General features: G+C 58.0%; 1 protein-coding gene across 2 annotated transcripts in view; it reads right to left on the bottom strand.

Moving 5' to 3' along the window:
- Window positions 1-3,675: 3,675 nt before the first annotated feature.
- KATNIP (katanin interacting protein) overlaps window positions 3,676-14,457 on the bottom strand; it is a 200,602-nt gene continuing 189,820 nt past the window's right edge. For both annotated transcript variants that reach the window (XM_060031962.1, XM_060031963.1), the window contains exons 21-28: window positions 13,890-14,047; window positions 12,321-12,385; window positions 10,878-10,988; window positions 9,019-9,158; window positions 7,060-7,161; window positions 6,329-6,489; window positions 6,117-6,205; window positions 3,676-5,584 (exon numbers count right to left, since the gene is read on the bottom strand). In XM_060031962.1, coding sequence (XP_059887945.1) covers window positions 5,526-5,584; window positions 6,117-6,205; window positions 6,329-6,489; window positions 7,060-7,161; window positions 9,019-9,158; window positions 10,878-10,988; window positions 12,321-12,385; window positions 13,890-14,047 — 885 coding nt within the window. In that variant the 3' untranslated portion in view covers window positions 3,676-5,525. The remainder of the gene's footprint in view (window positions 5,585-6,116; window positions 6,206-6,328; window positions 6,490-7,059; window positions 7,162-9,018; window positions 9,159-10,877; window positions 10,989-12,320; window positions 12,386-13,889; window positions 14,048-14,457) is intronic.

The raw sequence follows: 14,457 nt of genomic DNA, 5'->3' as shown, positions 1-14,457 counted from the left end.
GATGGCCAGAGGCCTGGCAGGGGAGCAGGCAGCGGCCAGGACTGGCCAGGACATTGGGGAGGGAGGGGCCCTGGGACTTGGGGGGCAGGGAGCGGGAAGGGGCCTCTGCCTGGGAGAAGTTCCATGGCATGAGGCCAAGATGGTGAGTCAGTGCACCAAGCCCCCTTCCCTGGACCCTGCTGACCCTCCCCCAGAACTTCCAGGGTGAGTGGGTGGGTGTCAGGGGTGGGAGGTGCAGGCAGGGTGGGTTAGAGAGAGGAGGCGAGGGAGGGGCTCGGAGCAGGGACAAGAGCTGGTGGGGGAGGGGAGAGCATTCACTCTCTAAGGCCAGTGCCCTTTGAGGACGACCAGCTGAGGCTGGAGGGCATCCCGGAAGTTCAGGTGGGCGGAGCGGGAGAGAGTGCCGCACCGCTCTGGTGAGGAGCCTCGGCCCAGAGCTGGGCAGCCCTGGGGTCCCACCTCAGCCCCCAGGCCACTCTCTTACTGTGAAAGCCTCAGTTTGCACACCTATAAAATGAGGGCAATCGGGCTTCCCTGGTGGCGCAGTGGTTGAGAGTCTGCCTGCTGATGCAGGGGACACGGGTTCGTGCCCCGGTCTGGGAAGATCCCACATGCCGCGGAGCGGCTGGGCCCGTGAGCCATGGCCGCTGAGCCTGTGCGTCCGGAGCCTGTGCTCCGCAGCGGGAGAGGCCACAGCAGTGAGAGGCCCGCGTACCCCCCCAAAAAATAAATAAATAAACATGAGGGCAATCATGGAACTTAGCCAGCGTGCTCTCCCTCCCAGGAGATGCCCCAAGGGCACCCAGAGCGACTCCACAGAGCAGGCACGGCTGGCACCCTGCGACCTGGGTAAGGAAGCTGAGGAAGCGCGGGGCACAAGGTCACTCGAGAAGGTTGCACAGCTAGGAGGCGGTGGGGCTGCACTTGAGCCCCGGCTGGCTGGCCCCAGGGCCGTTGCTCCCATCAGCAGCACGCTGGGGAAAGGGTACCCTGGAGGTCTTGGTGTCTGACGGTGATGTGCACCTTCAGTGACGAAACCCCCAGAGCATCCAGCTTGGTACGGGCTTCGCCTGCGTTGGCTGTTATTATTTTTGTTGTTATCATCACAGAACACGACTACCAAAGGCTGCCCCTTCGGCAGGGGCTGAGTGGAGCAGTTTCCCAGAGGCTGGGAACCTGGAAGTGGTGTCGTGACTGCCACGTAGAGGTCCAGGGACATGTCTGACCGCCAGCCCCATGGCACATTGGGACACACGACAGACGCCTCGCCTGCCTCCCCCGGCCCCCTGGCCTGGGCCTGTTGCCTGACTGGATGTTTGAAGCTTGAGTCCCAGGCCCCCAGGATAGCTCTCTGCGTGCCTAGGAGGCTGAGCCCCACCCCTGCTGGGCCCTGCAGCACTGTCACCCCGTCCCCCCTGCTCTTCCACATGATCAAACTGTCTCTGTCTCAGGGGTGCCAAGTCGGATGCTGTGGAGGTGTGATGTCGAGGCCAGCGAGGCAAAAGGGGCTGGTGGGGACTGTGGTGATCTGGGAGGAGCTGCCGGGCTCAGGGCCAGCTCTGGCTTTGGGGACCATCTGGTAATGTGGGATGAGAGCTGCCAGAGCTTCCGGTTTTTCCAGAGAAGCAGGGAATTGCCAAACCAGTGCAGCCACCCAACCCCGAGGAGGCCGAGCCTCCGGACCGTGAGCTGCCGTTCCACTCCGAGGCCAGGGGGTGCCTGGAGCCTCAGGAAAGGGCCATCCTGGCTCCAGGTGGGGTGGGAGGTGAGGCCTGCGGAGGGACCCAGGGCATCTCAGCAAACGTGTCTGGGCATGGGGCAGTTATCACCTGTCTGGCTACAGAAACAACAGCCTTGGCAGGCTCTGCGGGACCCTCTGGGCCCTTCTGAGGTCATGGTGCCAGTGCTGGAACTGTTTGGAGCCAAACAGACAGACAGACAGAAGCAGGCCCTTCCCACTGTAGATCAGAGAAGGCAGGTCCCCAGGGCACAGAGGCCTGGGGGAGGCTCCCCTGGGAGCCTGTGCCTACTCTTCCTTAATCCTCTTGTCAGCTGTGGCCAAGATTCATTCCCAGCAGACCATGCCTGGGTACCAACAACCCCCTGCGTGGTCTGGGTGCCAACTGACAGCTATGGTTTGGGGCTGATTTACACCCCTTTGTTTACAGGGTCGGGGTGGGATGCAGGGAACAGGAAGCGGGATGTGGAGAGAGAGGAAGGCCTCTGTTCTCCAGGAGGGCTGGGGGTGGGGACTGTGGCTCCAGTCCAGCAAAGGTTACCCCACTGACCCCTGCCTTTCTGCCCCTGGGGATTGAGGGGCGGGGCTGAGGCCTCAGGAGTACTCCCCTCCCTCCCTTTACCTCCCTGGAGAGGCGAGGAGGGCTGGAGGGAACCAGCCCTGGGCACTCACCGAGCCGGGGGTCAGGGACCGAAACCTCCCGGGGGCCAGGAAGGGAGGGAGGGCTGACGTTCAGGCTGAGCTGGGGTGGACGGTCGGCTGTGCAGGACTTGTAATCAGATTTATTTGGCTCACTCAATGTTTACTTTAAACGATTTAGAGCCAACATTTAAAAGTCCGATTTCACATTAAAAATAATGAAAACACCTGGATTCCTGGCTTCCCTTAAAACCCCTGAAGATCTGGCTTTGCGGGACCCTGGGTGCTGAGCTGCAGCTGCCCCCTAGAAGGGGCCCGTGCTGCCCTATTGACCAGGTCCTTGGAGGCCAGCTTTGCTCCCCGACGTTGCCTGCCTGGCTCCTGAGCAACAGGGACCCAGGCCCAGGGCCCCGGCTGGTGGCTGGACAGGCTTAGACGTTGGGATGCCCGGCCGGCCTCACAGCCCACAGCTGGAGTGCGGGAAGGGCTGGCCTGCGTTCAGGGTCTCCAGGGCTGGCGCAGAGACACAGCCCTGGCAACACCAGGGTGGCTGGCAGAGCAGGGCCCTTCTGTCTTCACAGGAACTCAGAGGGGAGCAGGGGCCGGGGCGGGCCCCCTAGAGGCCCTGCCATCTTCCTTACATTCGGGCAGGACAGAGGCCCTCTCCCCTCTCACTGGTTCAGTGGAGGGAGGTGGGGTCTCCAGAGGGCCCTCTTACCTAGTGCCAATGCAATTGCTGGCAACCGAGCTGCAGTCTAGACCCCTGGCCCCTTCGACTGAACCTTCTGCCCACTCAAGGGCTGCTTTAACCAGAAGCCAATGCTCACCCCTAAGGGATGCAGGGGCATGGGGAACTGCAGGAGGAGCCAGCAATCCAGCATCCGGGGGTTGGGCTTTCAGAATCCACACATGCTGAAGGGAAACCCCAGGGCCCAGGGAATTTCACCCCATCTCAGCTCTCCCTTGGTTATCTCAGGATTTGTGTATTGACTAATAGCTCCCCAAGCTGTGTGTCTTGGGCAAGTTACTCAACCTCTCTGTGCCCTGGTTCCCTTGTCTGTAAAAGGAGGAGCATAATCATACCTACCCTACAGGGTTGCATGTGGATGAAATGAGTTAGTTCCAGGCAGGTAATAACCACTATAAACGTACGGGCTTCTATTACCTGGTCAGGACCACGACCCCATTTGCAGGTGGGAAAACAGAACAGCCAGCCTCCAGTGGACTGACTCAGTTCTTGGCGGCAGCACAGGCTCCCTCTATCTGACCCCAAATCCAGTGCATCAGACCATATTCTTAACAACATCTTTTATTGATTTTACAAGAGAAAAAAATAGAAAGTTATTTTAGAGTTAATGCCTGTACAGCTTTTTCTCCCCCTGAATTGCAGGGTACATACAATCATTCTGAACATCAACTGAGATCCTGGGAGCAAGTGTGTGCGGTTTTCGTGCAAGCTCCCGGACACGTCTGACCTGTAAACATGCCTCGGTGGGGATGGAAGGCTGGGCTCCCTTGAAACCCGCGGCACTGGTTTTGGTCACTAAAAGCTGGTCAGGTCTCCTGGGAGCCCCCAGGCCCCAGAGGCACTTGCCACATCTGGGGGGTGAGCAGGGCAGCCGGGGGCTTGCAAGCTACAGAAATGATGGATCTTCTCTGGGAGAAACGATTCCTTATCTTCACATCAGCCCCACGCTCCAAATGAGAAGCGCATTTGCATAGCTGCTCGGCTGAAGCTGCAAAGCTCATAAAGTATCTGCTGGGGCTTTTGGTTGCATAGGAACTACTTAGAGTACAGTAACGCGGCGGGGCTGGGCCGGGCGCCAGGAAAACAACGGATTAATATTTGGAACAAGAAATTACCCACCACTGGGAAACCAATTAGGTCCCTGATCCGAGCTTGTTACACGGGTGGAAATAGATGCGTTTTGGGCTTCACGCAGCTGGGGGGTGCAAGGCCTATTTCCAACTTGCTGGGAAGCTGCTCGATGAGGGAGAAGGGGTGGGGACCCCCGGCAACAAGAACCTCACTGCCCGATGCCCAGGACACGGGGTCAAGGACAGATGGAAAGGGAAACAGCAAGCGCGAAAAGCCTGGATCAGACCGAGGGCAGGGACAGCCGGGGAGTGAGGGCCCCGCCCCCTCCAGGCTAGTTCCAGCGGAAGGGGGCGGGGCTTCTGGGGCCCGAGCGTGGGGCCGGGGCACCGGTCCTCTGGCTCCGGGCCCTGCATCCAGACGGCATCTGGGTGTGTCCTACTGGCCTTCCGGGCTATGACGCTGCCCACCTGTCCTATCTGGGCCGGGCAGCACCGCAGGGACAAGGCTCCGCATGCCAGGGTGGGGCCGGCTGCAGGCCACCGGTGGGCTCAGCTCCCTCCGTTGCCCAGCAGGACACATGCCCTTGGCAGATCCCTTCTTGGGCTTGACCAGAGGACAGAGGCCCTGCAGGACCGGCTCGCCTCAGGGGATCCCTCCTTCTTAACTGGGCCTGGGCGGGACCCAGGATGGGTGAAGGGGTGGTAGCAGTCCAGGCTAGACATCTGCAGGGGTCCAGGGGAAAGTCCCACCTGCTCAGCTGGCTCCGCAGCCCCCAGATGAGGCGGGGAGGTGGTGGGGGTGGGAGCTGCTGGCCCCTCAGCGGGGGCCTCGGAAGGCAGGACTCTACGCCTGTCGGTGTTGGTGTCTGACGCCTGGCCTCCTTCGCCCGCTCAGCCCTACTCCAGGCCCTGGCATGGCTGGCCACGGTACCTTCCTGCCTGGAGTCAGGCCGAGCCCGCGGATCCCACGACAGGCCTCAGCAGACTCGGGCCCTGCTTTGCTGGATCTCACGGTAGAGCCACGGAGCCAGGGGACCCCAGGCTCCCCGCAGCTGGCCCAGGACCGCGGGGGACAGTGGAAGGCCACACCACACCACTTCTTCCACCTGCCCAGAACTCCTGTATTTCCCAGGGCCATTCACCCCTTGAGTCCCTTCTCTCCAGCGGGCTCCCTCCATGCTGCAGCTCCCTTCCAGCTCCTGGGGTCTGGGGTCTGGGGTCTGGGCTGGCCCACACGGAGGCCTGAGGGCGGGGGACATGGGTGCTGAGTTGGGGCTGGGTAACGGAGCCCCACCCTGGCTGAGAGGACCAGCTCCCCCTCCTTCAGCGGTCAGCACCGCCAGCGTCTCGCTGTCTCCTTCTCGCTGATGCAGGTTTTGGGGCGTAAGGCTGTCGAGGGAGAGCACAGAGGGAGCAGTGTCACCCAGCCGCCATCCCCGAGGGCTGCCCCATGCCCTTGGGGTGAAATCCAGACTGCCCGGGGTTGCCATTCACGGCCCCTGGAGACCTGGCCTCCGCCCCCAGCAGCCTCGAGCTCCCTCTGCCTGACCAACCCTGAGCATCTTTCAGGATCCAGCTCGAGCATCCCTCCTCTGGGAAGCCCTCACCCTGTGCATCCTCTCCTGGTTTCCAGTGGCCCAGGGCAGGACAACCCTTTCAATATAGCGCTTCTGCCCTTAATGGCCCTTTTCCCCCTGTACATGCAAGGCTTGGCTTCTGGGAAGCACACCACATTGCTCCCGGGGTTCTGCCCCCATCAGCCCCCCCACAGCTCCCCGGGGAAGGCTCCTGGGTGGAGGAGAGGTGTCTGAGAGCTGGCAGGGGCGAGAGACAGTGTGTGATGCTGCCAGCTCCTTCTCTGTTCTGGCCAGACTCCTGAAGGGGGGTGGGAGGGGTGCTCTGGGCAGAGAAGGAAGCTGACCTGGGTCAGCTGCATTCTGCTTCCTTTTCGAGTTGGTAACGATTTGGTTTTCATTCATCATCTGCACGTCCTGCCCCTCCACCTGATTACTGCAGGGAGGGAAAAGCCAGAAGGTTCCATCAGGCTCCAGGCAGCGTGTCCCTGCCATCCTTCCTCGTTAGGTCCGGCAGGGGAGGTGATGGGGGAGGGGAGGTCACGGGCTCGGGGCGCACCTGATGGCGGTGTGTTTCTCCTGGTGACAGATGTCCGTGTCCTCGGTGAAGAGGATGGTGTGGTAGGGTACTGTGGGCTCACACGTGGGCAGGATGCCCCTGACCAGGTGGCCCACCATGGCCAGGATCCCATTGTACACGAGCAAGTCATCCACCAGGAGCTGGACAGACAGAGGAGGGGCTGTGTGGAGGGTGGCGTGTGGTCCATCATCCCCCTCGTCCTTCCCACGTGTGACCTCGGGCAAAGTGCATCACTGCTCAGAGCCTCGCTTATTAGGTGCGCGGCCCGTGTTATGACTTCAAACCTTCACGACGACCAGGAAAGGCGCCTGGATTAGCCCCACATTGCAGATGGGGAAGCTGAGGCTCAAAGGGCTAAAATCTTTCGCCCATGTGGCAGGGCATGGCGAACTCGGGTCTCTGGTCCCCCAGGGCCCTAGCTCTCCCTACCCCAGAGTTGCCTCCGGCAGGAAGAGCTCCCTACACGAGTGCAATTCAAGAAGAAAAGATGAAAGAAAAGCCACTTTGTTTTTTTCGGGGTGATGATTCGATCACTCGGAGGTTTTGAATTCACGGTTGGATGGTACAGCTCCCTGCCTCTGAGGACCAGGCATCTGTGTCTAAGGTTGCAGCCGAGAGAAGTAAGTCAAACTGCGGCAAATGATAATTGCCGGCAGCCTAATTACCAATGAGCATAATTACCTCAAAAAACGCAGCCAGTAAGTACTTACGCCAAACTCCTTCACCCCTCGATGGGGTGTTTTCGCGTAATTCCACAGTTTGATCATTGACACCGTGGTAGGCCGATCGAAAATCACATAAACCCGGTTCACCTGTCAGAGAGAAGAACTCATTAGAACAGGCATGTTTGGGAACAGAGGCACTGGGCTGGGCCCGGGGTGCCAGGCGTGGGCCGGGGCGCGAGGGGGGTGGGTGCCCGAGGCAGTGCCGGCCCAGGCGGGCCGCTGTGCGTGGGGTTCCCGCCGCCTTTCTTCTCCTTGCAGCCCATCTTGAGTCAGGTCACGTGTGGCTGTGTTTGCAACCAACCGCTGAGCTGGCTGTTGAAAGGCCTGTTTTCTGGGCCTGGCATGGCCGTCACTGAAATGCCTGTGGAGAACTGGGCGCGCCCTTCCCTTTCCTCCACGTCAGGTCCAGAAACACAGTCTGGGGCTCCAGGGGCCAAGGGAACGGTCCCCAGCTCCAGAGTCAAGAGGCACGACCTCCGAGCAATCAGCACAGCCTTGACCCCTGTTTGTCCTTTCTCCGGATCATAAATGAAAAGCACAGCCGAGTGGCCTTGAAGGCACCGCCGGGTGATTTTCAGCGGAGATCTTTGAACCTCTGCCGGCGGAGGGGGCGGGAGGTGTCCCGATCCGTGGCCGATCAGCTAGTAAAGTGGGACCCAACAGCCTCCTCACCCCCAGCAAAGACTCGCAAATATTAGGGGGCCCCTTGCAAGACAGAAGGAAGCATAAGAATTCAGTGTTGGCCACAGGCTGCAGACTTCGTGTGGTTCCAGCCCTGGGTCTCAGCCCCGAGAGGACGTAGGGGGATGTGGACAGGGTCAGCCTTCCGCTTGTACCATGGAAATAATAAAGGTCTAGAGGAGGGTCCTCAAACTCAGTTGCCCACAGCGTTCAACTGGATACAAATGTTTGAGTCCAGCTAGAAGAGGGAGAGACGGAGAAGCTGCTCTGCACCCAGAGGCCTTCATGTGAAAGATGTTGGCAGATGCCTGCTGGCCAAGGTCAAGGTGGCAGCCGGCTGGACTGGCCAGGGGCCACCAGTTTGCAGCCCCAGGTCGGAGGGCTGATAGATCTATGTGGTTCTCCTTTGCAGTGTGGGGCTGAGGGGTTTGGCCTCTTCTCAAGGGAAGCTGATGGACCATTGAAGGGGTGCTGCCCCTTCCTGTGAGGGTTTTGAGAGGAAAATGTACCCCTTATCTTCCCACCCAGTGGTCACAGGGGTAGATGCCCAGCCCCTGCTGCACATCTATACAGGCATCTGGCCCCGTGACTGAGAGGCTAGGGAGTGCTACCCAACCCCTCCCATCTCCTGGTCTCTCACCTCCCTCTCTACCACTATCGACCAGGCCCAGGTGGGCAAAGGCCTACCCCGAGGTTCGCCATCAGGCCTTGGAGCAAAGAGATAGGCAGGACCAACTGCAGAGTCTGAGATCTGGGAGACTGAGTCAGTTGGTTGGAAGAGCTTACCAGGCAGGTCTGAGGCCAGAGAGAGGGCAAGGTTGGGGTCAAGTGCCCAGCGGCATAAAAAGGGAGCAGAAACAGTGAATGCGGAGAGGCTGGGGCTGGGAAAAAGAGGACAGAGTGGACTCTGCAGAGAGAGACAGGGGCAGAAAAGAGAACCAGAGAGGGATGTCTTGCAGGGATCGACAGATGCCCAAGCCCCCAGGACTGCTGCACTGGGCTCCTGGCCTCAGAGTCCAATGTAGCCCTTCATCTCCCTGGTGTCCCCTTATAATATGCACCCTCAGAGCAAAGGGAAAGAACTCTGGCCAGGAAGAGCCAACCTGTCAGATGTGTTAGCAAAGACCCGAGGCTTCCTGGCGGCCCCTGGGCACTTTGACTTGTTCGAGGTTAACCTGGCCTGGAAGAAAGCTGTGTCACTGAGACCAGGGACAGAAAGCGCCCCCAGCATCCACCCCAGGGCTGAGAGCCTCCGGAACCCACCAGGCCGGGCAGGATGGGAGCCAGCCACATGTGTCTGCCGTCACTGGTGTCGTTCACTTGGTCGATGAGCTTGTCGGGGGTCCGGACGTCCCCGCATACGCCCTCCAGAGAGTTGACGCTGTCGGGGAAGGCGGCGATATCTGTAGACGCCTCTAAGCTCTCATAACCCAAAGTGGAGTGCTCACCACCGTGCACCTCTTGCGGCCTCCAGCCTCCATCACGCTGACGGCACGGCTCAGGGGACGCCAGGGCGGGCCCGCCTGGCGGGCAGAGCCGCCATCTGCTGCTCTGGGCAGCCAGAGGAGTGACAGCCAAATTAGACATGTTCTGGGGAAAATGAAAGCAAGGAGGCTGACGGGAGTCGGGGTGAGAGTGGAGGCGTGGCCAGTATCAAGGAAAGGGGAGGAAAGCGGGCAGAGAGCAGGCTGAAAAAGACGGGTTTCATGGAAGGGCTGGAGGCGGGAATAAAAACTGTTGCTGTCTCTTTGGAGAGTGGAGGGCAGACTCTGAGGTCTTCCTTTGAGAGGGGATGGACGGGGTCATGGCTGGATTCTGCCTTGGCATGTGACCACCCTACCGAGACTGGAAGGATGTGGGGGGCGGAGCCTGACTCAGCTATTGCTACTCAACGAATGGGCATTAATGTGGACGGAGAGGACATGGTCCCAGCTCTGACTCTGCCATCCTGGCCTGTGAGATCTTGGGCAAGTCATGGGCTATCTCTGGGCTTGTTTCCTCATCTGTAAAATGGGAATAAACATCTCTCTGTCCCAGAATTGATGAAGACTTATACATCTAAGGAATCACTAATAACGATCAAAACCACCAAGAATCACTTATCCCAGGTGAGGAGCATGGTGCCACCAGGACAAAGCGGAAAAGGATCCAATCAGAACCCAGGGACCCCAGAGAGATGCAAGGGAGGCTTTTGGGTTTGACCTGCTCTGGTAGTTCCCTAACTGGTGCGTCAGGGATCACAGATCAAGAGCCCAGAGGGGTCAGGCAGGTTGTATCAAAGGGAAGCAGGACAGCTCAGTGGTCAAGAGCATGGTCTTTGGAGCCAGACTCCCAGCTCACTGGCTGTGTGACCTTGGGTAAGTTACTCAACCTCTCTGTGCCTCACTTCACAAGATTGTTGTGAGGGCAAATGAGGTACATGGGACAAGCCCTGGCACCGAGTGAGCCCTTGGTGAATATTAACACTATGTTTCTGGGGCCTGGGAGGTAACTGGAGGTAGAGGACTGGGATCAACTAGGTGGATGCGCTTGGGGAGAAAGGGCAGCAGACACTCAGGTCCAGCCATCGTCACTATGCAGGACTGTGGCCTCGCACTGCCAACTTCTCAAGAGAAGCTGAAGATTGGGTTGTCATCTGAAACCTCCTGATTTTTAAAAAATATTAGCCACTAACTCAAAACATTTAAAAACTCACTGGGCTAACAGTTTGCTAATTCTGGTGTCGGTATTCTGTGAGCAAAGGGCTCCACGGTCAATAAATTCAGGACACACTGGGTTGAACACAATAGAACAGGTTTCTCCCTACAGGTCCTGTCAGAGCCTTTACAACTCCAAAGTGTCTGTGGTTCTCCAAGAGGGGGCTGCAGGTGGTAGCCTCTCTCAAATCCCTGAACCACAGGACTCTTTGTCTTATGGATGTCGTGGCAGGTGTGCCTGGGAGCTTCTCTCTGCTTTGCAAGGGTCACATCTGACTGTAAGTAGAGCCCAGTGGCATTTTTAATTTCCAGGTCTGGTTCCTACAGGGACATTTCTCTCTACATTCGAGGATTCTGCTTCTTCCCCTGACCCTCCCATGCTCCCTGCAGTCTGGGTGGAGCCCCCCTTCTGCCTAGAAAGGATACTGTTTTCCGACAGAGGGATTTTCTCTCCCTGTTCGTCATACAGCTCCAGGCCGGTAAGACCGATGTAATAGGGGTCACCCCAGCTGGTCAGGAGCTGAAACTGGAAAATGACTGCAACATGTTATTAAGGAAAAACAGGCTTAATTTTCTGGAGAACAGAGGAAAACAATTACAAAGATAAAAGGGATATGTATATATATATATATATGTATGTGTGTATATATATATATATATATATATATATATATACACATGTTTATAGAGATGAACGAGAGAAAAAAATGATTTCTTTTTCCTTTGAGACTGAAGTCAATCACAATGTATGTGGCATGAAATTTTCTTTAATTTAAACTGCATATGAATGTGTGTATGTGTGTTTTAAGAATTCAAAAGCTTTCTCCAGGCCCCAGGAGGTAGGAGGACAGGCAGGGAGGGTGTGCTCCAGGGAGCTGGCAGGGGGGACGTATCTGTCACAAACTCAGTATTTAGAGCTGAACAGTGACCAGGCCTCAAACTACCTCCTGCCTCAGTTTCCCTGGTTGTAAAATGACACGAACAGAGTGCCTGTTCCCTGCTCCACCCGTTTCAAGTGTGCAGGGTGTGAACAGGGAGGGGGGGATGCGGGAGCATCACAGTATTGGGGGGATGGGCCCTGGCAGGGTGACCGCCCCCCCACTCCCGCATTGCTGACTGCACCTCACACAGACAACCAGGCATCCAGCCCTTCCTCAGCTCTGTCCCCCACTGGCTTCCAGAATCCCCAGGAGCAGGCAGGCCGGGAAGCCTGAGAAGTGGTAGGGTGGTCCCCAGGCGATAAAGCCGGAGGGAGAACAGGCTAGTGAGAGAGCCAGGCTGTCTGTGTCCACTAACCCGGTCCTACCCCTTCCCGGCTAGGTGGCCTGGCAAGTTAGTTAACCTCCCTGCGCCTCAGTTTTCTCAGCTGTGAAATGGGGCTGCAGTACCCACCTCATGGGGCTAACACATGAGGTTCATACAGGCGATCTACTGCGAACAGCGCCGGGCGGCAGAAAGGGTCCAGCACATTTGAGCTATGATTCCTTCTCTCTTCACCTCCTCCCTGCCTGGTTCCGAGGAGAGACCCCAGCCCAGTCCCCGGGTCGGTTCCAGCTTCTCTGGCCCCTCCCAGCTACAGTCCTTGGTGCTGCCTCCTGAACCTCAGCCCACCAGGGGGGCGGGGCCTGGAACTCCTCGGTCCCAGCAGCACCCAGTGTCCCCAGGGACCCGGGAGCTCTCCCAACCTCCCCTTAGTTTCGCTGCATGGGCTCCAGCTGCCTTGGCTGTGGCCTGGCTGAAACCCAGGGTAGCAGCTGAGGCCCAGACCCCAAGTCAGGGCCCGCGAGGAGGCCACAAGGGCCTCGCCCTCTCCCTGGGTTCTGGGCATAGACCCAGTGCCCGGGATGTGAGGCCGGTGGAGGAGGATACAGCCACAGGGCATCAGGGGCGCCTCATAGTCCATGCTCGCCCGCTCCAGGCTCTTTGTGTCCAGTCTGAAAAAAACACAAAACAGCACCAGGAAGCAGAGGATTGCAGTGGCCCGAGTCGCTGGTCAGTTATCCCCCGGGGAGGCAGTGCGGGAAGGACACACAAGCTTCTGGAATTCCCATCTACTGGGGGAGGCTCGTCACCTTGGGTTTGACTCGCATTCCTCAAAACAACCCTGGGAGGTGGGTACTCTCACATCCCTGTTGTGGGTGAGGAAACTGGAGCACAGGGAAGTGAAGTCACTTGCTCAAGGTCACACAGCTGGGAGGTGGCAGAAGTGGGATGTGACCTGAGGTTGTCTGGTTCCAGGGTCCACACTCTTAATCACCCCACCCAACTTTAGCCCCTTCATGAACAAGGTAAGTCCACACTGTTCTGAGAGCTGAGTGAGACTCATGATGGGCCAATGGGGTAGAGTGCTGGGAGGGGGCAGGCTACCCCAGGCAGTAATCAGGGAAGTGATGTCTGAGCTAAGGAAGAGGCAGCCATGGGAAGAGTCAGAGCCGAGCCTTCCAAGCGGAAGAGCACCCAGAACAAAGGCTCTGAGGTGGGACGGGGCTGGACAGTTGATGTTTGTCCCAGAAAGCAGCCAGATGGGCTGAAGTGTGGGGTGGGATGGGAGGCGGGCAGGGAGAGGAGGCAGAGAGGTGGGGAGAGCCCTGAAGTCTTTGCTTCATGATCTTGAGCAAGAGGCTTCATTCGCCTGGGCCTCAGTTCCCACATCTGTGAAATGGGCCTAACAATCCCTGCTTCAGAGGGTGGTTGGAAGGATTCCCCGAAGGATGACCACAAAGCATCTGGCTCACAGCAGGCACACGGGAGGGAGCCTCTCTCCTCCTCCAGACTCCTCCCCGCGGGGCTTCTCTCCCTGGTCCACGGCCAGTGCCCTCCGGCCCTGGCCTGGTTTTCTTCAGTTTCAAGGGCAGTGTTATAATTAAGTGACTATCCCCAGTATCTGGCCCAGGGAGTGATCCCAGCTACAGTGGAGGGAAACTCATTTTGTTTTGAGAGCTTGGCCTCTGGTACTTGGACATCACGGGGTTTAAATGAATAAACTTAACGTGGCATTTACAGATTGTTATGAACTTAACGCAGCTGAGACGGGCCAAGCAATCCCTGGGAATCCATGAAATGTTAGGCTCTATTTTTCTCTTTGAATCTTTCTAAATCAGGAATACAGAAACAAGAGGAGGAAGGCCCTTCCCCGAATTGGCCAGCAGGCAGTTCTGGAATCTAGGCAGGCCTGAGCCTCTCTTCCCAGCAGGAAGCACAACAAAGCATTTAAAATCTCAAGCACTCCAGACCATGAGAAAGCCCAACACCCCCAGACAAGGCGGGCACATCCCCCAGGCTTCCGGAGAGGCTTGGCTAAGCTTTACAAAACAGCCGAGTTGAAAAGCAACGTGTTTGATCATCATTTCAAAACCCTTTAGGTACACATTTCAGAGCACGATGCAAAGCCAGTGCCCTTGGACCGGGAGGGACCATTCATGGAGCCGCTCCCCTCACCTCTGGGCTGGTGGGGGCAGCGGGCAGCGCTGCAGGTAGTCCACAAAGAGGATTTCTTGAGCAAAATCGAAGTGGCAGTTGCCCGGCCCCTTCCGGATGAGGAAGCCCTCAGGAGGGGAGACGCACAGGCCATCCAGGGAGACGTGGACGATTTTAGCCTGGCAAACAACAGAAATAACGAGTCTGAAGAACAGGAGCCAGTGTGAGGAGGGTGGTGAGCGCTGACGTGGCTGGCGCTGCTGGCAGCTGGCATGTATGACTGGGGGCCTTCACAGAGCCCCCAGGCCCTTCTCCCAGGCCAGAACCACTTGGCCGGGGTCCCCTTTCCGGTGCCATCCCTACTCTGTGCTGGGCACTGGATGTAGAGCAGGGGAGCAGGAAGGTGAGGCTCCAGTCACGGTGGACACGTACAGACCTTCCCCGGTCTACTCAGCTGCAGTGGCCTGAGGAGGTATGACATGGTGGTCAAGGGCGTGGACTCAGCTGCTCTGAGATCCACCATGAGTAGTTGTGCAAGTTACTTAACCTCCCTGCCTCAACTTCCTCATCTGTTAGATGGGCTCAACGA

Source organism: Delphinus delphis, chromosome 15 (genome assembly GCF_949987515.2).
Source record: "Delphinus delphis chromosome 15, mDelDel1.2, whole genome shotgun sequence".
In the NCBI taxonomy this organism is placed as follows: Eukaryota; Metazoa; Chordata; class Mammalia; order Artiodactyla; family Delphinidae; genus Delphinus; species Delphinus delphis.
This window is presented reverse-complemented; position numbering and strand designations above follow the sequence as displayed.